The sequence below is a fragment of the Culex pipiens genome, chromosome 3 (assembly GCF_016801865.2).
Source record: "Culex pipiens pallens isolate TS chromosome 3, TS_CPP_V2, whole genome shotgun sequence".
Lineage (NCBI taxonomy): Eukaryota > Metazoa > Arthropoda > Insecta > Diptera > Culicidae > Culex > Culex pipiens.
In genome coordinates, this window is record NC_068939.1 from 118,900,928 (window position 1) to 118,926,233 (window position 25,306).

The 25,306-nt window shown below is 36.7% G+C and overlaps 1 protein-coding gene across 1 annotated transcript in view; it reads left to right on the top strand.

The window, feature by feature from the left end:
- LOC120413947 (uncharacterized) overlaps nucleotides 1–25,306 on the top strand; it is a 132,307-nt gene that overhangs the window by 25,356 nt on the left and 81,645 nt on the right. The window contains exon 4 of the mRNA XM_052710913.1: nucleotides 23,264–23,351. Coding sequence (XP_052566873.1) covers nucleotides 23,264–23,351 — 88 coding nt within the window. The remainder of the gene's footprint in view (nucleotides 1–23,263; nucleotides 23,352–25,306) is intronic.

A 25,306-nucleotide genomic window follows, 5' to 3' on the forward strand; every position in this document is an offset into this window, starting at 1 on the left:
GTTAGGGGTAACTTGATCCCCCTTTCAACATTTTGAAGAAACCTTAAACAAAATGTTTCTTATACATCCAAACTTTTAATTTTCTATAAGTAATAGCAATTTCATATAAAACGTATACGTTTGTGTTCAAAATTTAACAAGTTTAGTATTTAAAATGCTTAAAAACTTAAAATATTCTGTTTTAGACCAAAATTGAGCATGTTTATATAGCTGGTAATTTTTTTTTACAAAACTTTTGAAAAATTGTTCAAACTGCAGTAAGTTATCTACAACTATACTAAAGGAAACTATGTACGAAAACCCAGCCCATTTAATTAATCTTGAGACTGATTCCAGTGACTGTAAAAATTCAGGGATCAAGTCTCCCTAAACGCACTTTTTTAAATAATTGATTGTGAAAATAGTATGCCAATAAATTTAACGTTAAATGCGTAAGGGCTTCCTAGTTGATAAGTTTATCAAACAATTCATGTATAAAAAAATGTTTTGAATATTTTTTAGTGTATTCTATACATATTAAAATAAAGAAAAAAGATCTCTTGAAGGCTTTTTGCAGAACTTTTTAGAAAAATGTGTGTAATCCATCTAAATGTTTTTTAATTTTTTTCTCTGTTTTCTACAATGAGTTTTAGTAAATTTCGCACAAATTTCTAGAACCAAGCTAATTGTTTTACCCACATGCTGACGAGATACAGACTTGGGATCAAGTGTCCCCGGGGATCAAGTCTCCCCACTCTCCCCTACAGCAAATGGCTCAGAGAGCCTGATTGCGCTCTATCGCTCAATGCTGACTCAAAATAGTCTGCGATAGGCTTTGTATTGCTCATTTATTAAAATTATTGTTATCAAAAACATTTTGCAATTTTCTTGATAACACAGGTTTCTACAAAATCGGTATTTTTTCTTCAATTTTAATTTTTGTTTTTTTTAATCCGACTGAAACTTTTTTGGTGCCTTCGGTATGCCCAAAGAAGCCATTTTGCATCAATAGTTTGTCCATATAATTTTTCATACAAATTTGGCAGCTGTCCATACAAAAACGATGCATGAAAATTAAAAAATCTGTATCTTTTGAAGGATTTTTTTGATCGATTTGCTGTCTTCGGCAAAGTTGTAGGTATGGATACGGACTACAGTACTACACTGAAAAAAAAAATGATATACAGTTAAAAAAAATGTTTTTTTTTGTCACTAAAACTTGATTTAAAAAAAAAACTATTTTTAATTTTTTAAATTTTTTGATATGTTTTAGAGAACATCAAATGCCAACTCTTCAGAAATTTTCAGAATGGGCAAAAAAATCTTATTTTTAATTATTACTGTTTTTTTTTTCTCAAAATTGAAATATTGGTTGTAAAAAAATTTCTATTCCATTTTTCGATGAAAAATCAAATTTGCAATCAAAAAGTACACCAGTGAAATTTTGATAAAGTACACCGTTTTCAAGTTAAGCCATTTTTAGGTAACTGTTTTGAAAATAGTCACAGTTTTTCAAAATTTATCAACTTCATTTTTCGATGTAAAATCAAATTTACAGTACATCAGTGAAATTTGGATAAAGTGCACCGTTTTCAAGTTAAAGCCATTTTTGAAATTTTCCGATCTCAACGAAAAAAATATTTTCAAAATTTTTTAAACCAAGACTAATATTTTAAAAGGTTGAAATCTTAGTCTTGATTTAATTTTTTTGAAAATATTGTTTTCGAAAAGATAGGAAAATTTAACGCATGTTTCATATTTTAACATTGTGAATTGGACCATTAGTTGCTGAGATATCGACGATAGAAAATGGTGGGTTGTTTGGGTGAGACTTGGAAAACATCAATTTCATGTTTTCAAACCTTTGCATGACAATATCTCAGCAACTAAGCATCGTATCAACAAAATTCAAATAAGCCAAATATAGAGAACTTCCTCAGCTTTTCAAAAATATTGTTTTTAAAATTGGGCAAACATGTGCACTAATTTAAAAAAATGAAAAACTGCGACTATTTTCAAAAAAAGTTACCTAAAAATGGCTTTTACTTGAAAACGGTGCACTTTATCAAATTTCACTGAAGTATTTTTTTATTGCAAATTTGATTTTACATCGAAAAATGAAGTTGAAAAATTTTTGCGACCGATATTTCGATTTTTTGAAAAAATCTGTATTGATTAAAAAATGAGATTTTTTGCATAACCTGGACATTTCTGAAAAGTTGGCATTTGATGTCCTATAAAACATATCAAAAAATGAAAAAAACTAAAAATAGTGTTTTTAGCAAATCAAGTTTTAGTGACAAAAAGTTAAATAAAAAATCACACAATTTTCTTTATCGTGTATCATTTTTTTCAGTGTAGTCCTTATCCATACCTACAACTTTGCCGAAGACACCAAATCGATCAAAAAATTCCTACAAAAGATACAGATTTTTGAAAAAGTCGTCCAAGTCCAAGTGAGTTGTTTTCGCCCACGAATGGTTACGCGCTTCAGTGAGATCTGACTTTTGAACCGAAAATCAGGACCCTTCAATGAAAGAAGATGAAATTTATAGTAAAATTTTCTTGGAAGGACAGGATAGGCAAACTTTTGTATCTGGTTTTTTTATATTTTTGATTTGGCGAAAGCTTTGACTTTTCTTGTCCAAACATTAAATTGCGTAAGACCTAAAAAGTTTATTTTAAAATGTTTACCGTCATTTTAAAAATTTTAAGAAAATATATATATTTTTTACAAAATACATTTTTTGACAGTCAAACTGAGATCTACCGTTTGCATGATTTTGTCATTGAATTATTGAGGTAATACATAGAAAAGTTTATTTTGTATAGTTCAGAAAATAAAGTTTGCCAAAATTCACATTTCATGATAAAACTATATTTAAAACAAACAGTTTGTATTTGTCCGCTAACATCTAAAAATTACATGATTACATGTTTGTTACATATGTATTGTTTCATTCTTTAGAATCTTCAACCAACGGAGATATTTTAGAATCAGGAAAGCAAGATGTTATTTACGAACAAAGTTTCAACCAAATTTATCCTATCGAAATATTTTCTTCAAAAGAACGACTCAACTTTAAACTCCCATCGAGAGCGAAAACTTTCCTTTCTCACAAACCACCAGCAGCAGCATTTTCCGGTCCAGTACATGACCAAACCTGACCTGTGCGCCGTTTATTGCATCAATTATTCAGCACCAAGGGAAAAAGGCAATCTGTTTGGGGCAGAAAATAAAATTGGCAGGCGAAGCAAAATTAGAGGTCTTTGCTCCTGCTGTGGAAACGTCTCTTTTCGCGAACTAAATCATTTCAAGCTGAAGTGTTGAATTCGGAAAGCAGTTTCTTTGTGGGTTTGTGAATTTCTGCCTCTTAAAAACAGATAGACGAAACACCACAGAGCTCAGTAAATTATTCTTATTGCACACAGGCTTAAACTGTTAAATCTCGTAAATTACCATCAATTTAGCTGCACTGATTTCGGAATGTCACAACGTAGATTTACATACTCATTTCGGTCCTAACATATCAAAAAGTCGTAATCACAGTATTTCAAAATCTCTTCACAACTCATAGGCACTTTTGAAATGTTACCCCCACAAAATTTGCATTCCATCCGTCGGGCGTTGCATAGGCGAACATAAATTGAGTGTAAGTTGCTGCACATACTCCCTCTGGCGGCCGCCGCCAAAGTGGAATGAGAATCTGTTATTTTAATCTCAAGAATGTAGTCCGCGCGACGACGCGTCTTGTCACATTCACAGCCACCACAGGAAAAGCAGCCAGAGCTCTGAACTTCCGCTGACGGGACTGAGGGGACAATGTTGGAGGCCACAGACATTGGAAATATGTGGAGTGAAATGCTTGCACAATTTTCAGTAGGGTATAATGTTTTTTGAGAATAATATTTGAAAATATTTCTGTATTTTCAGGCCAATACCACATTTTTTTAAATTATTTTTCAGTTACACCCAAAAATATTTTTATTTAAAAAATCCTTGTATTGGTTATACCCTATTTAACACAAATGATTTCATCCAGATGATACCCCGCAAGAGTACAAGCAACAATTGCAAAAATTGCTGTTCTTTTTTTCAAGCTGCTATCATATCTGTACAGAACAATACCAAACCCACTTGGAATCTTCTGTCCACTTAGATGATGACACTCGGTTTCTCTTTGTCCTACTCCATTCACTCACTTCCGATTGTTTGTGCATTTGAATGAAGAAGAAGAAGAAGAAGGGTGCCTGCTCTTCTGTTTCCTCAACTTGAACGTAGTGATGGGATCCTTGGGATGCTGTTTGCTAAACGATTCAAGCTTTCTAGAAATTGAAATTTCCTTGCAAAAATATTGCTTGGGAGTTTGTTTAGGAGTGGAAAGCTCTTCGCTGAGAACTTTCTGTCGATTTTATTTCTATGTATTATTTTTGATTTCATTTTCATTACTCAAATGAATCCCAGGAGATACTCAGCAAACGATGCTTTAATCACTTCCTCGAAGGAATCCCATCAATTACATTGTCGAAATCGATTCAATATATTGCGCAGATAAACTGCTCTGATAAGGCAAATCGCTGCGCCAAGCTTAATTGGATGCGCTTGAATACCTGATGCGCAAAAGTCGTGACATAGACAATCGGATTACTGGTCTGATACTGATGTCCAATGATTCGACTTCTCAGGAAAAATTTCCCTAATGCAACACGAACTGCCCTAATCAAATCAAAACATTTGAAGAAGTTTTCCCCGGTAGGATCATCGTTTATTTTTATTTGTTTTGCCAATCTTTTGGAACTCGCAAGCACGTGGGCAGGTATTTCGTGCTGCAGTGGAATGCCAAGCACCCGTCCTTGGCCTGTGCCAGACGGGTTTTATTGCCTTTCTATGCTGTTGAAGTGGTGAGGAGGGGGCAGGGGACATATTATGATATGCTTTATCTTCGTTCTTGTAACCCCCAGTGGAAATATTGCGAATAATGCTTCTTCTCGATGTGCGCAGCAGTTTTTTGGCTGATTGGGGATTCAAGTTTCTTCAAGTTCTGAACTAATTGGTTTAAAAAAAAAAGTTGTGTTCGTGGGTTTGGGTTTATCCACACAAATTACCAAGAAGATATTTTCAAAAACAAAACAAAAACAAATCTCACAATAGTAGTTTATGCAACAAGTTGCAAAAAGGAGATTTTTTCAGCACGAGTCGTATATTTATCCAATCCACCGTTTAAATCAAAACAATGTGGAAAAGTATTACTTTTCAAAACAAGTGCTGAAATGTCGTCTTTCAAGAATGACAGGAAAAGTAAGTAATTTCACGACGGAAATGCAAAAAAATATACTTTTCAGCACTGATATTGAAAGGTATTAATTTTCCATTTTGTTAGTTTTGGTAGAAAAAGTAGGCCGTTTCGTCGCTCGAGAATGACTCAGGTCAACTGAGTACACTTTTGGACTCTACCTTCACCGATTTGGAACAAACATGAAGGGAACGTTCATCTATCGATAGTTAACAGAAATCCCAAGTTTGGTCCTGATTGGACCATCCCTCTATTTTTGGCACCGCCATCTATTTTGACGTTTTTCTAAAAAACTTTTTTTATTTTAATCATAACTTTGCAAATACTTTAGCAAAAAACTTTCTACAGGTTTCATTTCATAGAAAATTGTCCAAGGAATTCGATAAAAATAAAATTTTAAACCTTTAATGCCCACTAATATTATATTTTAACGTTTTAAGTATTGAAATTCAGTTTTGACCTATTGCTTATATTTTGATTTGATTTATTTTATCACCATCGCGTTCCCCGGACAATTTTACGTAATAATCAATGTAGACCTCAAACTAAAATGAACTATTGGCGAGGTACAGCGATTTTACTGAAAAAGTTTGATTTTGCGCAGCTCTCGGAATTACATGGTGTACTTTTCAACAAAAAGGGATGAATTCCGCATAGTTCGGTTTTTATATGTGAGAAACTTATTTCTGATTTGAATTCATAGAACAGAGTGCAGCGCAAAATCAAACTTTTTTCAGTAAAATCGCTGTATCTCGCCAATAGTTCATTTTAGTTTGAAGTGTACATTGATTATTATGTAAAATTGTCCGGGGAACACGATGGAGATATAATAAAACAAATCAAAATATAAGCAATGGATCAAAACAGAATTTTAATACATAAAACGTTAAAATTTAATATAAGTGGGCATTTAAGGATTAAAATTTTATTTTTATCGAATTCCTTGGACAATTTTCTAAGAAATGCAACCTGTAGAAAGTCTTTTGCTGAAGTATTTGCAAAGTTATGATTAAATGAAAAAAAGTTTTTTAGAATATCGTCAAAATAGATGGCGGTGCCAAAAATAGAGGGATGTTCCAATCAACACCAAACTTGGGATTTCTGTTAACTATCGATAGATGAACGTTCCCTCCATGTTTTTTTTCCAAATCGGTGAAGGTCGAGTCCAAAAGTGTACTCAGTTGACCTGAGTCATTCTCGAGCGACGAAACGGCTTACTTTTTTCTACCAAAGCTAACAAAATGGAAAATCAATACCTTTCAATGTCAGTGCTGAAAAGTTCAACTTTTCAACACTGAAATGTGTGCTGAAAAGTTCAACTTTTCAGCACCTAACAAAAAGTAAAATTTTTAATTTTTTTTTGTTTTGAAAGGTGAATATACTTATTGCATCTAAATCGGGGAAACATTTATTTTATTGAATTATGCTGGAAATAATCGTATTCGGAAGTGAAATTGGGAAAAAATGTGCAAGCAACTAGCTGTAAAAATTATGTTTTGCGAGTCCGTTGTGGATCTAAAGTATTTGTCCCTATTTTGGGCCTACTAAGCCGAGCGCACTTTTAATTTGATGTATTCTCAAAGGCAGCTATAGGCAGCTTTGCTTGTATTACATGAATAAGTTGGTTTTTTAATGCTAATGCTCACATTTTTGACGAAAACACCTTATGTTTCTGTATAAGCCCGAGAAACTAAAAACTTTTTTGTCTCTATTTTGGGGATACTGCTCCTAGCATACGACCTTCTTTGTGCATATTTTCGGCCTACCTTCTGATTGGTTGAAAGCTCAAAGCATGTGGCGAACTTTTTTGACGTACGGTTCAGCCCCAGCTCGTACAGTACAGCCGCACAAATTCGGTCGACAAACGTGCTAAATCATTGTGATGCTTTAAGCCACTAATCAACATTAGAATGATTGATTTCACTTGCATTACGTGCATAATTAGCTTGAATATGATTTATATCATTCTTTACGAGTTTTGAATATAATCCAACATTTGTTGCGTAGCCAAACAACAAGCCCGTAATATGCAAGAAAGACTGTAACTTGTGAAAAGTGCACACACACTGTCACAATTTGTAGAAGTGTCAAATGGACTGTATATAGAGCCATTCTCCGAGTTGGACGAAGTAACTTTAATCAGTTATTTTACTGATTTGGTGGCAGTTAAGCGATTGTTTTTGCAACGGGATTGTACAACCCACCAATAAAAACATTTGAATGGTGAACTGGCCAAACACATGGCATGGACATTTGAACTAAAATTTCAATTCAGAGGGTGGATCTCGTAGGAGAAATGTACGGCTCGTGCAGATAAATACTTATTTTTGTAACTTGTTGCGTAAACTAGTATTCAAGCCTTTTTGAATGCTGAAAAGTTCAAAATTTGTAGTTAAGCAACTGTATTGAAAAGTAATACTTTTTGATTCGGTTTTGGAGTTTGACACGGGTAATAAGAAGGGCTTTTTCGTTGCAAAATTTGACATTCCAGGTCTCGTCGTTGGTGCATTATTTAGTAGTTTTCAGCTGGGAACCCTGCTAAATAATGAAACAACTTCCAACGAACAAAATCTCACCAACAGGAGTCATCAAAATTTAATCGAGAAACTTGAATCAACTTTGAGTTGGATGAACCGCCAAAAAGACTCAGTTAGAGTCTACCGACAGAAAGGACAATATACATAAATAAATAACATGCAACGCAATGTCTATCGCAAACTTAATTATAGCGAGATTAAGGAGAGATTTTCTGCGTCTCGTCGCTGGAATTGTCGGCCAGTCGGTGGCTGTGCCGAATTGAGCTGGGTTCCAGACAGTGTTACGGTTAAAGTGGGATAAGCAGGGATATGTTGAACAGTTCTATTTGTTTGATATGGATGTAAAAAGTTTGCTTGGAGATTAGCTCTAAGCTATCGAATGAGTCTAAGATTAATTTTTTGAAGATTTCATTTATTTTCATGTTTGAAAAAATTCAATTGTTGCGTGTGTTATTTAAGAAAAGTTTCGAATGAAAAACTCTGTTTTGTGCAGTTTTCATACATGGTCACATGTTGGTGCAACTTTCCACAAAGTACACTGTAAAGTCCCATCAACGTCCACACTTCCCTTTTGCTAATTGAATCAGGATGGAGAACAAAAACTTTGTTAACATATGCCCCCCCTCCTGATGGATGACACACATTGTGCTGCACTATAGAGTCACATGACCTGGCAAACATCCACCGGGTTGAGGGTGGTGTTCCGATGACCTTGACCTTTTGTCACGGCCGGAGTCCTCGGACGTATTAATCGATCGTTCATATGCGATTGCAAAACCAGCCAACAGCTTCCGGAGGGGGCGCTTCAGGAGTGACGGTTCTTTCGCTTGGAATTTGAGCCAAATGTCACCTTTTTATGAAGAGAAGCTCGTTACGAGAGTGTGTTTGTCTTTTGCTGGTTCTAGAGGGGAGGGTACACACAATATGTGTGCTAAAATGACATTGATAGATGGACAAACACGTGGGATGGCACAGACTAGGGAGGTAGAGATGGTCAGATCAATCGAAACAATTTTTAACATACCAGTACTAAAGTTTTCTGGGTTCTTTGGTTGGGTGCTAAATCCTTACATTCAATGCGGACTATTAAATTGTACAAATTCAATCAAATGCAACTTTAACGATAATCATTCCACAAGTTGAGTTGGTTGTTTTCTTGTTTTTATCAGTGACTATGTATACAACGTTTAGCTTTCAACTACTTTCATTTATAATTTAAAAAGCTTTTTGTTTGATATTTTGAAATCAAACATTTTGGGTATTTTATGAAGAATTAAAAAAAACAAATGATGAATTCAAATAAAAATTTATATTAAATTTAAACCAAACCATCTCTACACGAGAACATATTCATGCGAGGAGATTCTGCATTAAAATCAAGAATAAAGAGCATGCGATGTTGGCTGAAGTGGCCCCCGGTTTGTCTACCATTTTGTCAGGCTTTGTTGTGCGAGCTCGTGCCTTGGCCACATGTCGTCTGTCGCAGAGTGATCAGGGTTTTTATGCCGACCCCTACTCGGTTTAAGAACACATATTTGCTCTGCGAATTGTGTGGACAAAAGCTCTCCTCTTTTTGGAAATTTGTTTGAGCAGAATTGTGGACTTTCAAAAGCGATAAAAATGTTCTAGTTTTTAGATAATTATTCACGTTATTGAAATTAATACTTCGAAAAGATAGGAGAAACCCGGAAATGGATTTTATTTTTATTTTTTGATTTGGCTCAAACTTTGTGGGGGCCTTCCCTATGACCAAATAAGCTATTTTGCGTCATTGGTTCACTCATACAAGTCTTGATACAATTTTGGCTGCTGCCCATACAAAAATAGTATGTAAATATTCAAACAGCTGTAACTTTTGAGTGAATATTCTGATCAATTTGGTGTCTTCGGCAAAGTTGTAGGTATTGTTGAGGACTATTGACAAACAAATAGGTACACGGAAAAAATCGCAGATTTTTAATCAATTTTTTTTTTTCACTAAAGTTCCATTTTCCAAAATACGTATTTTTTTATTTTCAAGATTTCTTGATATGTTTTAGGGGACAAAAATCCGCAACTTTTGAGTCATAGAGAAACATGGTCAAAAAATCTGCCGCCGAGTTATAATTTTTTGAGAAAATAGTGATTTTTGAAAAAAAAATGAAGTTTCATGCAAAAACAAATTTGATATTATTTTTTAATGCAAAATTGAATTTGCAATCGAAAAGTACTTTACAGATTTTTTGATAAAGGGCTCCGTTTTCAAGATAATATCAAGATAATTTTAAAGATAATATTATAGCCACCGAAAGTTTGATTTTAGCGAATTATTGACTGTTTTTCGATTTTTAAAAATAGTTCAAAAACTATTTCTATTTTTTTTATGTTCAGAAAATTTGCTATAAAATTGTCTAAGTGACATTGAAGATTGGACCTCGGGTTGCTGAGATAGAACCGCTTTAAGAAAAAGAAACACGAAAATTGAAGTTATCTAAATCGCACCAAAACAACCCATCGAAAGTTTTGAAAAATTTTAAATCAAGGCTAGCATTTTAAATGGGCGTAATATTCAATGTTTGGCGCTTTTAAATGTTAGTCTTGATTTAAAAAATTTCAAAAAAATAATTTTTTCGAAAAGATTTGAAAATGTTTCATGTAATAACATTGAAAATTGGACCATTAGTTGCTGAGATATCGTCATTAGAAAATGGTGAGTTGTTTTGGTGAGATTTAGAAAACTTAAATTTTCGCGTTTCTTTTTCTTAAAGCGGCTCTATCACAGCAACTCGAGGTCCAATCTTCAATGTCTCTTACACAATTTTATAGCAAATTTTATGGACTTTTCAAAAAAAAATATTTTTAGAAATGATCACTCATGGTCACTATTTATAAAAATTGAAAAACTGCAAATATTTTGCTGAAATAAACTTGCGGTGGCTGTATCTTGAAAAAGGAGCCCTTTATCAAAAAATCTGTTAAGTACTTTTAGCTTAGCTTAGCTTGGTTGGCCGTACTCGAGCCGAGCATAAAGGGAGCGTTCTTTTATTACGTAACGCGGAAAATCGGACTTTTAGACCCCCTCCCCCCCTCGTAACAAAATTTCCATACAAATTTTAAAAATATTGTATGGAGCGTAACACGGCCTCCGACCCCCCCTCCCCCCTACTGCGTTACGTAATAAAAGAACGCTCCCAAAGCTCGCAATAGCCAGGTTGGCGCCGATGAGGAAAATAAATGCGTCAGGAATGCGCAAAGTACTTTTCGATTGCAAATTCAAATTTGCATTAAAAAATAATGTCAAATTTATTTTTGCATGAAACTTTGATTTTTTTCCAAAAATCACTATTTTTTTCAAAAATTCATAACTCGGCGGCAGATTTTTTGACCATGTTTTTCTATGGCAAAAAAGTTGCGGATTTTTGTCCCCTAAAACATATCAAAAAATCTCGAAAGTAAAAAAATACGTATTTTGGGATATTGAGCTTTAGTGAAAAAAATTGATTAAAAAATCTGCAATTTTTTCCGTGTACCTATTTTTTCTCAATAGTCCTCAACAATACCTACAACTTTGCCGAAATCGGCCGATTTCGTAGAGAGTTGCTCAGCTTCAATTTATAAATTCACCATTTTTGAATCTTCAAAAACCATTGAAAACCAGAATTATTATTTTTTTAAACCTTGGGTTCAATAAATTTGCATGTTTCATGTGCCTTAGCCAACGTTAAAAAATAATGTATTTTTCTGGGATTAACTTTGACCGTTTATTTACCTAAAAAAACTACTTTTTATGTCAAAACAAGAGTGCAGTTGTTTTAAAAAAATAATGATCAAACCGATTTTTTAAATAATAAAAAAAGCAATCCACTTTAACGACCCCCGGGTCTTTTGTGGGCTCTGTTGCAAGTTTCTGCTCATTTCTAGGTGTCAGAAGGTTATGTGTGGTGAGTCACCCAAAACCTCTTTAACGCAAATGGACCGACGTTTTACTTCCCCATCCGATAGAAGGCCAGGAGGATAAGGTGGGAATCTAACCCGCGCCCCGTAGCATCTTAAGGATCGGCAGCCGAAGCCTAACCACCGCTAACCACCGCTAACCACCGCGCCAATAAAAAGGCCGTTGCATATTTTCAAAGTTTATGTCAATCACAAGGTCCTGTTATTGGGTCGAAAATCTTCTCAAAATCAAAAAAAAATCAAACCATCCACATTAACGACCCCCGGGTCTTTTGTGGTCTCTATTGCAAGTTTCTGCTCGAATCTAGGAGTCCGAAGGCTTGAATGGGGAGAGCACCCAAACCTCTTTTACTCCAAGGAACCTTCCACCCCAATGTTTGAACTGACGACCTTTGGATTGTGAGTCGAACCGCCGCCAGCGATTCCACCGGAGTAGGCTTGGTTTGGTGTGTTGTTTGTACTTATGGCATGGAGACGACTCCTACACCTGGAATGACTTAACGGCCTAACAACCAAGGCCGGGACCGACATTTTACTTCCTCATCCGATGGAAGGAATCTTCTATTAAAATCAAATTAAAAAAAAACTCAAAATGTAAATGTTATGATTATAAGAATTTGCATTTGCAGTGTGCAAATCAACAAAAATTTACCCAGTTATTTATCATGAAATACATTTGTTCTGTCACACCACAAAGCCAAAAATCGCTGGGGTCGAATTCGGCACAGCAACTTTTTCATTTCCATTCCAGTTCTACTGCTTAATTTGATGTGGGTCAACAAACTTGGCTGCTCGAACTTACAAGTGTGAGGCTCTATAAGTTGACCGCTTTCCTTCTGTTTTTCCACTCTTGTTTTGATGAGGGGAAATTAGTTTTACTACCGAATGGCATCAATTAGGTTTTTGTGCCTCAACATTGCCCGACCCGCTGCTGGAGAGAGGCGAAATCTAGTCCAAAGGACATCGGTGGAAAGTGGAACTTACGAGCTGTGCTGGGGAGTTTCTTCTAACGACTTGTAATTTTCCTGCAGACTACGTGCTAATCTGTTGCTTGGTTTTGTGTAAAGGTATAACTTTGAGTAAACATCTACTCATTACGGAGAAAGTGATGGTGATGATAATGTTAATTTTCTTCAGAGTTCGTGGGAGAAAATTCCCCCCCTTGAAAACGGTAGATCAATTAGCAAAATGTCAATTCTCGTTAAAATTGCGACTTTTAAGTATACCCCAAAAACCTCCAGTGAAGGTCGCGTGAAGAGTTGAGAAAAACAAAAACATAAAAATCATCACTCCTCACCCTCTCGCGCAGACTGCGATTTCGGGAAAAGCGAAAAAGAAAGAAAATGCCACAACTTCAGTCGATACCATAAAGTGGGACGATTTATGACTCAACACGAAACGGTCCGGACTTTGCTTTTATACGAGCTGGTACTTTTGGTGACGTTGGATGCTGCCATCGCTGCTGACTCATCAAACGAACGAACGGTCAGAGGTGAACATGTGTTTAGCATTCAACGTCACGCTATGCTCCGTTTGCACCAGTTGAATCATAAATGTGTTATTGGAAATGTCTTTATAATTGTCAGAATATATTTCTCACAAATTCTTGAACACAACATTTAAGGATTTTTTTCACTTTTTGTGTAGATATAAATAAAACTTATGTTTGCTTACATTTCGTGATTTAATAATTTTCTAATCGTCTCAATTTGATTGAAAACAACTTACTTACAAGAAAACTAAATTTACGACATAATGACGTACGACAAAAAAATACGTCCACGTCGAGATATTGCTTAAATATTTTTAAAAGTCAAAGTCGTGAACTTCTCCAAAAATGACAAACTAGTGAATAATGAATAGCGTACGTGCATTTTGTGCCAAATTTAGTTAAGAACGCCATTTTAGTAGTGCGGTGCCTGTGTGGACGCGCAGTCCTGTTTTTTCGTGTTATTTTCCATCTCTTTTGTGTCGCTATTTGTGTACATGGGGTGATTGGATTTCTTCTGATTCGTGTTGTTTTCATCTCTTTTGTGTCGTTGTTTGTGTGCATGGGGTGATTGGTCTTCTTCTTCTTCTTCTTCTTTTTTCTTTATTTTTAGTTCGCGCGTTCGTTGGCCAATGAGTTTATTTTTGTTCTCTTTACATAATTTTCGATAGAAACGATCTGAATTCTTTTTTTTTCGAGACAAGCAAGTCGTATTGCTGGATTAAGTCCTTTCTATATCATCGATGATCGGAAGGCACGCCGACGAATATGTTTTAAGGCTTAGGATATAAAATCATTTTAATGAATAAAGCCCTTCTTACATCACCGTTGATCGGAAGGCACGCCGACGAAGAATTTCTGGAGGATCGCGGTCGAATTAATACTATATTTAAAATTCTAGATAGCTATCTTTCGGATTCGATTGTGAGTAGCGGGACTTCGCGGTTACTATGCAACGTATTTTTTGGAGTCTTTTTATATTTTAAATTTATAAGTCCTTCTTTTATCATCGTTGATAGGAAGGCACGCCGCCGGTTAAGTTCGTTTAAGTTATTGTTTTAATTTCATTACAATCGGTTACGTGGTTTCCTGTTTGCTTTTCGTTTATATTCGTTGATCGTAATAATTTATTCCAACTGGCAGCTTTAGTATTAACTCATCTACTATTTTTGACATTTGCTCGCGTTATCTTAATTGTACCAACAGTAAAAATATACTGATAAGTCCAGCCCATAGCACTACCGCTCGGTTGGCACGCGTTCGATTAAAACAAACTTTTTAAATAATCAATTATTTATCTTTCCGCAGCCGGCTGCCTAAGATTTAAAATTTCAACCGATAAACAAAATGCTCATGGTCACATCACTGCCACTCGTGAATCCTGACCTCATACCCATCTACTAACCCCCTCAAAACTCATGTGATACTTTGTCGGAGAAGCAGTCGATTGGGCGGTCTCTATCACTCAAGTATCGGACTAACATTCCCATCCACTTCCCCGTGACTCTACCACTGGTCGTGGCCGGCGCCGGTATTGATCAGCATGATAGGGGCCTTTGAGAAGTTGCGAAGCGAGGAAAGATAGCACCCACTTATCTTTCACGGCTCGTGGATGTAACTTCTGGAGGTCCTGGTCAATAACGGAGTAGCAACTGCGGGTGGGCACCTATGCTTATGCTTATGCTTAATTTAGTTAAGAACGCCATTTTGTGCAGTTCACAATCACAACCTTCACAAATCCCCAAAATTCGATTTCAATCCCGAGATATTCAATAAAAACGGAAAAACTCCGTGCATTGTTGTCACTTTTCATATGAAAGAAGTTTCAATCTTGTCGTGCTATCTTGACACAGCCTGAAAATTGATGTAAGTGCGACAATTGGCCAAAGGGATTTCAGGTCAGAACGCGTTTGACACAGGTACGAGCTCGACTACCGTAAACATTTTCAATTATAACTCGGGACTCCGGCAACCAAATTCAACCAAACTTCGGGGCAATGCACAGAATGGCAACCAAACAAAACGTGTTTGTTATTGTTAACATTGCGTGCTCTCGTTTTTGTTTATTCAAGGTCAAACATTAAAACGCGTTTTTCTCAGAACGGCAACAAGTGGCGTACGACAATATAGCACGACAGCGTTGAGCTGTCATTTAGAGATGACAGAAGATATCTTGCCTAAAACTAAACATTTAAAAAAACATAACTGCAAGATTACTTTTAAGTACAGAAGTTATCCTGCTCATTTTTTTGTGAGATAACTTTCTGCAAGATAACTTCCGGTACATTTTTGTAAGATAAGTTTAGCTTGATTTTTTAGATAACTTTCTCCAAGATAACTTTCGGTTCATTTTTGTAGGATAACTTTGTACAAGATAACTTCTTGAACATTTTTGTAAGGAGTCTGCGATCAGCAGAGAAGCGAGTCAGACGTGCGTCCCTCACAAACCAAAAAAGTGCTTAAAAAGTGCAAAAATGCCTCAGGGCAAGAAAAAGAGGCGGTCCTCACCAGCAGGATCGGCAGATTTGAAGAAGCTAAAGAATGCCGAAGCGCTACCTGCAAAGCCAGGCAGTTTGAGCAAGGACGCTCAAAATTCGTCTGGAAACCAGTTCGCTACCCTCCCTGTGGACGTGAGCGAGAAGGAAGAATTTGAACGACGGGAAAAGTTGCCACCCATTTTTGTGAAAACATCGTCATCGGATTCGGTGCGAAAGTGGCTGACTGGGTTTATCAAATCTGGTGCTTTACGAGCTTCCATTCGCTTGTGTGCTGATGGACTCAAAATTCTGCTACCTACCAGAAAGGATTACAACTACGTTCGGGATTTCCTGAACAACACAAAGATTGAGTACTACAGCCATGACGATCCAGGTAAACGCCCCATGAAACAGGTCCTCCGAGGCCTGTACGACATGGATGTGAGTGTACTGAAAGAAGAGCTCAAAACTCTTAAGTTGAACGTGATCGAAGTCTTCAAGATGACGAGACACAACAAGGACATCAAATATCGTGATCAACTGTACCTGGTTCATCTCGAGAAAGGATCGACAACGCCGTCTGAGCTGAAAGCAGTTCGGGCAATTTTCAACATCATCGTGTCTTGGGAACGTTATCGTCCAGTGCACCGTGACGTGACACAGTGTTCGAACTGCTTGCAGTTTGGACATGGTGGAAGGAACTGTTTCATCAAGAGTCGTTGTGCAACCTGCGGAGGTGAGCACAAAACTCAAGCTTGCGAAACAATCAACGAGAACATCGAAGCGAAATGCTTCAATTGCGACGGCGACCATTCTACCAAGAATCGAAGCTGCCCAAAACGAGCTGAGTTTGTAAAAATTCGGCACCAAGCGACGACGAGGCACCAACCAAATCGTCGCAAAACACCACCAGCATACACTGACGTGGATTTTCCTGCTTTGGCGTCACGTGGAGCGGGATCTGTTCGAGTGGTTCCAAATCTGCAGCCATTGCCGTTGAATCAGCGGCAAAGAGTTGCAGAGAATACAACACCTCCAGGCTTCAGTCAGAAACCGAGGGAAAACCAACCAACATCAACGGGTGAAGGCAGTAGTGACCTGTTTTCACCACAAGAACTTCTTAACATTTTCATCGAGATGACAACAACACTGCGTGGTTGCAAAACTCGTGCGGAACAAGTAAGAACGCTTGGAGGATTTATCTTAAAATACAGTTCGTAGTTTACTCGTTCTAATGATTTTGAATATTTCAATGAATTTGCTTTTTAGTTTTAAGTTAGGATTAGTTGTTAAAGTGATTTTTTTTCTTTTTTACCCAAATGTATTCAATTCAATGCAATAATGTAAAACAATTTGAAGTAAATAAAATAAATGTGATCAGTTAATAATCAAACGAAAAATACAACAAAGATGAAGAGCATTAGGCCATACCACTTATCATGTAAAAGAAATGTAATTATTATAAGAATGTTCAATAAAGACATATTTAATTTCAAAAAAAATTTCAAAAAAAAAACATTTTTGTAAGATGAATTCAGCTTGATATTTGTGAAATTACTTTCTACAGGATTACTTCAGATACATTTTTGTAAGATATCTTTCTGCAGGATAACTTCAAATACAACCTAATATTGCAGCAAGTTTTCTTTCAGAAATTGAACTGACGTTATCTTACAGAAATCGAACTGAAGTTATCTTGCAGATTCGGTGATTTCTTGAAAAAGCATCGCTACAAGATAGCTTTTTTTAAAAAAAGTTATCTTGCAGCGAAGTTTTGTTGATTTTTAGTCATTGCAACATTACTTTTTAGTACTTTGCAAGATCATTTCTATCATCTGATGTTCAACTGGAATTTGTGAATTTTTGGAGTAAATCTGGAAGTAGATTTGGATTTTGTAGTAGTTTGATTTTAGAGACAAGGAAGGAGTATTTACGATGAACTGTGCTTTGCTGTAAAAAGAAATTGATTTTTCCTCAACCCCAATCAAAACTCATTATGTGGAACCCTTTTTTCAAAAAAAAAAAAAAACATTTCATTGATATCGATTCGCGCTCAATCCGGTAGCACCCCTTAACTTCGACCACCCACAAATCCCCTTAACTTGGCTCCATTACACCAAAATTGTGTTCAACCCACCCACACACACACATTCAATAAAAGTGCTACTTTCAAGCCTCCGTCTGGTGGCTAATAGCGTCGCGACGCCATCAGTACTAACAGCAAAAAAAGAACTATCCTTCGGGGGTGGAAAGCCTTACTTTTTTTGTTGATTTTGGTGCCCCTGATTTGCAAAAACGAGGATATTCTATTTCGGGGCCAATCAAACGTCCACAAGTTTGTATGGTGTCTGGAATGGACTTTCAGGAATTTTATTTTCTTTAAACACTTTAATTTGAATGGAGCGTAAAAAATCTTAAGCAATTTAACTCGGTCCAGTTTTGACCGGAGCGACATTGAAGATTGAAAGTAATCCAGCAATTTGAACTTTCAAATGGAAATGTTCGCCCTTCTTCAACAACCAATTGACCAAATATTCAAAACTTTTTTTTCTTAAAAATTTAGCTCATGTCCTGAATACCTCAAAAGCCACAGCAGCATGACTTTTTCGTGGTTTTCACGTGAAAGAATGGGACCGTGCCTTGTTTATCCAGGTCAATGGCCGGGCCACCACACCGACGGCCGGCCACTTGGAAAGTCAGAGTCCTGCCGCGGACCAAAGGGGGTTGTTTTGTATAAATCAGGCCTCGCTAGTCGCTAAATAAAGCAGAAATAAGGACTCTCCAATGGTGTACCCTTATGTGCTAGTAAAACAGACAAAAATACAACATTGTTTGAATTATTTAAAATTGAAAATATTTTTTTCATGAAAAACTCATTGAAACTAGAAAAGTTTTTTTTTATTTGTGGTTGTTGCTTTGAAATAAGATTTCAATTATTTCATCAAACCAAAATTGACAAAAAAATCTGCTTGGAAAATATATTTTCTCCACTTGTCTATGGTTGTGGTTATAAAAGTATCACCCTGCTGCTAGCGTGTTGAAAACTGTTTTTTTTTCGTTTGGTGACCACGCGTGCAGCATGGCTAGCGTTGTGGTCAGCCAACTGTGATTGCGGCCACCACCATGGTGAGAAGTGATGTTGCGTGGTCTGTGCAACGTGACATGCCGGATGCTTCGCTGCAAGGGATATCAAACCGACCAGTCAGAATTGACATGACGTCCCAAAAATACGAGCTTTAAACACGTTTTGTTGGCTGACAATTCTGTGCATTATTCCGAAGTTTGGTTGCCTTTGGTTGCCGGAGTCCCGAGATATGATTAAAAATGTTTACAGTAGACGGGCATGTATAAAGAACGACAACAATACACCATGAAATCAAGTTTCGGGGATCTGTGAAGTTTAAAAGCTCATTGGAAGCAGCACAAATCGGAACTCAATATGGCCCCAAATCGACGTACGACAAGATAGTATGAACACGACGACATGCAAATTTTGAATGTTTACTCGAAAGGTAATTGCGTTCCAACCAAAGAAACGTCTCAACACGACTAAACGTTGCAATTTCTTAGCCAAACACGAAAACATCCGCTGAAAGCATTTGCACTAGCAACCGTCCCCTTTCCATTAGACGTCTTCATCGTCATTGAAGCGATCCAAAACAAAACCCAATTAAAACCATCGCTAATTGCACTAAACTCGGAAACTCTTACTTTTTGCCAAACAACGTCAACCACTCAATAATGAATGAGTCAACTCGATTCTCTATTCAGCACACACACAAACACCGTCCTCCGGGGCACCACCACCACCCCCTCTTCCCGAAATGAATGATTCAAAGAGTTCCCGCAGTGACCTTGAACCTGGCCCAGCCACAATTCGATTTGATATTATTATTATCCTTTGTCCGGTGCTGTCGTCGGTGTGTCCGGCAATGGCCGATTACATCGATGGATGTGACGCCCTCATGTCCGGTGTGACGAGCCAAGACATTGGTTTCGTTTAACCCTCAACTGCTTGTTTTTATTTTCATATTTAGATTATTTCTGATGATTTTAGAACATAATTTCTTTTTTTTTTTTTAATAGTTTGGGAGTTGTAATTTTGGAAGGTTGAATATCGCCTCTTATATGATGTAATTTTACCTGAATTTAGAATGAAAAATCAAATTACACAAAAAAGGTAAAATTACACGTTTTCAGAGGAAAAATTACACTTTTTTTCTGACATAAAAGATGTATCACAGTGTGAACTCACCTTAATTTCGATAGGAACAACCCGAGCAATAACACGAGAATACCATATTTTGGTATTACAAACACCAAAATGTGCCAGCAAATTCAAAGAAAGAGAAACAAACTAAACCAGAACGAGAAAGGTTATAGCCCAGGCAGCGTGGCATTTTTCGTGGGATTTTCGAGGATGCATGATCCCAACTGAATAGGATTCAACACAAATCCAATATTAAAAGGATTTTAGAACGAAGTTCAAATACCACATGCATACCAACACGTTGGTATTGAAAGAGATATTTTATCAAATTAACAAAGATTGACATTATTTTTTAGAGTTTATCGATTATGACGAAAAAGGCACAAAAAAAACATGTTTTTTCTTATCATTTTTAAATGTATTAGCATACTTTTAGAATGTTAAACATAATTTAAAATAGTTTTTTATGAAACACCTTAATTTTATAAAAAAAAAATATTTAAAAAACCTTCACAATACCAATGTATGGTAGGTATTCCCTAATTTATAAAGATCATTAAATGACTTTTTTAGTCCAAAATAAAAAAATTGGCTTTAATTTAGAGTAGATTTGCGTTTTCAAGTATGTAAGTAAGCAACAGTATGTCAAAATTCGACTTTTTTTTTAAATTTTGCCCAATGCAACAATACCAAAATTTGGTATAATCCCACAGATTGGTATTAACTTACACTTTAAACATTTTTTCAAGGGCTCGCGACAACCGAAAGTTGGTATTGATACCATTGAATGGTATTATTTTGCATTTCCCTTGTTATTTACCCATGCTCGGGAATGTATTCATATAACGAAAAATTCCCCAAAATCGTCCAGAACTCGCGATTTGCGATTAACTAAAATATGGTCTGTTTTCATATAAAATATCATATTTTGTTATTACACCTTGAAAAAAGCATTCAAATTGCTACGTATTTGACTTTAAATCATAGTTAGGAGTCCTACCAATTATGTTCTGTATTCATACAGATCCAGGAAGTCGTCGTTTTTTCATTGGCAGTGTGTTAAGCTGGAGAAATAAAATGTTTTGCATGATTTTGTTTATGAATTTCTCTCAAAATCCATCTGAAAAAACGTTTGCCCCAGCTTCCTCTATAAGCAAGGTTAAATGAAAGAAACAAATGTAAAATCAATACCATATTACAAATCTGTTGTAACTTATCCAAAACGTTTCCCCGGAAAAAATGAGTTTCTAAGTCTTATACAAGGAAAAAGTAAACCAAAACTGCAGACATAAATGATTGCTTTAACTTCCTTTATTGACCAACATTCACTACAATCAGTTTATAGATGACATCATTGATAACACGGAAATTTTGTCGGAAAAGTGTAGTCATTAGATGTGTGATCTTTTTGTTAGCATGCAATGCTTGAATAACACTTCACTTGGCTCTGACAGCTCCGAGAGTGTAGACGTGTGTGACGTGAGCGCTAAAGGCATCGTGCCTCGGGTTGTTTGACGGATGGAGGTGGAAGAGACCTCCGAGACGGATGATTTTCAACTCATCCCCGGAAATCGGAAGCGGAAGAAGACCCCTGAGATCACCGGAGCTGTCGTCGGAGAAGGAAAAGTGGAGCAGAATGTGCTCAATAACAACAAGTTCAGCCCGCTAGCGGAAAACGAAAACAACAACAATGCCAGCCCAGCAGGAGGAGGAGACGCGGTTCCAGCACCCGGCCAGTCGGCAGGTAAACAAAAGCAACCACCTTTGGTGGTGAAGAACACCACGGATTTTTACAAGCTCGTGGCGATAGTGGAAAGTTGTAAACTTGGTTTCAAACCGATTTACAAACTAACCCGATTTGGAACCAAGGTGACCTGCTTCTCTGTCAAAGATTTTGACAAGTTGCAAGAGCTACTCAAGAAGAAGAAAGTGGAATTCTACACCCACGAACGGCGGAGCGAACGAAATCATCGGGTGGTTCTTCGTGGTTTTCCTGATGAACTGAAACCGGACGAGGTCAAGTACCTGCTGAAGAGGGATCATCAAGCGGAAGGAAAAGTCCACCGTGGACGAAACTCCGTACATTGTGGTCTTCCCCAAGGGATACACCAATCTGAAAAAGCTCTCTGCAGTGAAAGTTGTGGCAAGCACTATCATCCGGTGGGAGGCCTACCGGAACAAGCGGCCGAACGTGACCCAGTGCAGGAACTGTTTGCAGCTGGGCCATGGGACCAGAAACTGCCACCTCAAGGGGAGGTGCAACAACTGTGGGGGTCCCCACAAGACGGACGAGTGCAAAGTCCAAGAAGCCGAGCCGAAGCGGTGTGCCAACTGCTCTGGAGCCCACGAAGCCACGGACCGCAGCTGCCCCAAGCGTGCGGACTTTATCCGAGGCGCCAGCAGGCGTCGAAACCGAAACCGCCGGCAAGGAAGGCGGAGAAGCAGAGTCCAGCAGTTCCGGCGTTTACGCCGGCGGAGTTCCCTCCGCTGCCGGGCGCAGTTCCGGACGGAAAATCCAAGGATCGCCCTCGTCCCGCAGGAAGCAGCCAAGGTGGCCCCCGAGACGGTGGAGCCACGGAGAAGGAAGCCGGGGAGGTACTCTACAGTTCGGCTGAGCTGTGGGGGATTTTCTCCGAGTACATCGGCAGGTTCAAGACCTGCAAGACCCGCTTGGACCAAGTAACCCTCGTCAGTTACATGATCTCCAAGTATGGAATTTAAGGAATTTTTTATTGTTATTTTATATTGTTTTACTGATCCTCGGTCCCAACCTGGTCACAGCACCTAAAAGGACCTAATAAAAATAAGTTGAGAAAAAAATATGCTTGAATAAAAATACAGTCTGGCATTGACATTGGATTCATTTTTTTTTTCTATTTGTCAAGCACAGCACAGTTTGAATCATTTATAGATTAAATTTTCAAAAGTCCTATCTGCATAAGAAACTCATGACGGACAATTTTTTTTGAAAATTTAATCTAGATTTTTAAAATATAAATAAATTAATGAATTATTGCACATTTTTTATATATTAAGAGCTTGGTCAGCTCTTTTAACCTTGTCTTAGATTAATATTTTGATATTTTTGGAAGGTTTAGAACATTTAAAAATCTGCCCAAAATGACTGTTGTATCCCTGTTCAGATTGAGACCACCACAATAGATGGTAACAACAAAAACCCTAAAATTTACCTTTAGAGACTTTCAAATACTTTCCCACGTCATCATTTACCCACAAACCACAAACGTAACCGAACCTTCCATAACCCAAATATGCCATGCCCCCGTAAAATATAGCATTTTATTAACTAACAGATATTTTCCGTTTCCCTCTCACCCCTGCAGGTCGCAAAATACCGGACATCGAGCAGATTTTGCGCACCGTTCGATCTGCCTGGAACACCCCGAAATCTCAGCGCTCGCTTCTGCAGAGGTAAGGCCGTTTTTCGATCGTTTATAAATGTTTATGAGTTTTGTATTGGGGTACACAGTACCAAAGTATGGTTTTGATGTGAACAATGTTTTCATTTTTTTTGTATCATTAACTTACTGCTTCTGCGTTGAGGCAAACAAAGAACTCCCATAAGGGAAAAACAAAGCGAGCGTCCTGATTTTATTCCCGTATCAATCTCGAACGGCGGAAACTTTTAATAACTCTAATAACTTCCTTTTTGTTTCGCTACCGCCACAACAATACCAGGGGTGGTTTTCCGCGCCATCATACTAAATCTAAAGAAGAAGTGTCGTGGGGCTGCCATTCAAACCAGAACTCTCGCGAGGAGTGAACTACGGCAAGGTTGAAAGTTTTCTTTATTTTCGCAACGTGGAAAAGGAAAAGTTTAACTTGGAAAAGCTTTTCCTTGTAGAACGAAGGCAAACCAAAGAAAATCACTTATGGACAAAACATGACTAAACGAAAAGGGTAGCATGTAACACATGATTTAATCCTTTAAAACATTTTTTAATTAGTTTCTGTATAAAATGAACGATATGGATGCAACATACTATTTGGTTCAAAATGTCTGGTTCAGAACAATTCTCGCATGATTTTACGCGATTTTCAAATAGTTATGTATTTTTATTATTTCGATAAAACTTGGTCCATCGATTTCTTATGTCCAAATAAATCATTTTGCATCATTTCCATACAAACTTGGGAGCTGTCCATATAAAAGTGCTATAAAATTGTCGAAATCCCTCTTTTATATTTCACGCTTTACTACAAAAACTCGATTGTGACAAACTTAACTTCGTTTTTTTTTGTTTTGTACCGTAAAACGGGGTGACTTTGATAGGTTTGAGATATGTCCATAAAATGTAGAGTACAAATTAAATACGTACGGAATGGTATGGAATCATACTGACCATGGTAGAGAAGTGTTAAAAGTAGGTACGTCTAGAAGCAGTTTGAAAAATTGAAAAGTTTAAAAAGTTAGTTAACTATAATTAGGAAAATGTTGATGAATAGCATTATTTAAACATTCTCAAAGTGTCACGATTTTCTCAATGAATATGATTTTGAATCGGAAAACGGAATGTATTTTCGGATTATCTGGTCAATTTTCAACTAGAAGAAAGGAAAATTAATTTGTAAATAATTAATAATATGTGTTTTTGAAACATTTTTTAAAAAAATCTCCAATTCATAGGCCTTTTCAATGGTACAAATTTCTTATAAAATGTGAATACTTTTGATTTATGCTTTGAATACAGTTACAAATGAAACATAAATCGTTAACATTCCAACGCCCAAGGCTCCAAAAAAGTTGGAACGGTAACTTCAACTCAATGGTTCTTGGGCATAACTCAACCAATCAAGATGCTTCTTCTTTCCAGTGATTTGTTAGGATGTCTAAATGATTCTAGAACTTTGCAGAACTTAATTTGATCAGATCTGTAATTTTTTGGGATCGTTCCAACTTTTTTTTTTCGCGTGTAAAAAAAATTCGCTGAAAATTCCGCGGAGGCAGTCTTGTTAGAAAGGTGGAACGAAGTTTTCGGTCGCAGAAATTACAGATTTGTTCAAATTGAGTTCTGCAAAGTTCTAGAATCATCTAGACATCCTAACAAATCATTGGCAAGAAGAATCATCTTGATTGGTTGAGTAATGCCCGAGAACCAACGAGTTGAAGTTACCGTTCCACCTTTTTTGGGAGGCTTGGGCGTCCGTGTAAGTTGGACATGCGTTGGGCGTTCCAGTGTTAATAATATAAACAACACTAGTTTCGACAAATTTAAAGCAACACTTTTACTTTTGACAATTTTAGTTTAAATTTATATGCATTTTGATAAAAATCTTAGAAACTTAGTTTACTAGTTATAAACATTGATTTTTTTTTCTTAAAAAATATATCAGCAACTTTAGTAATGGTACATTTGACGTAAACA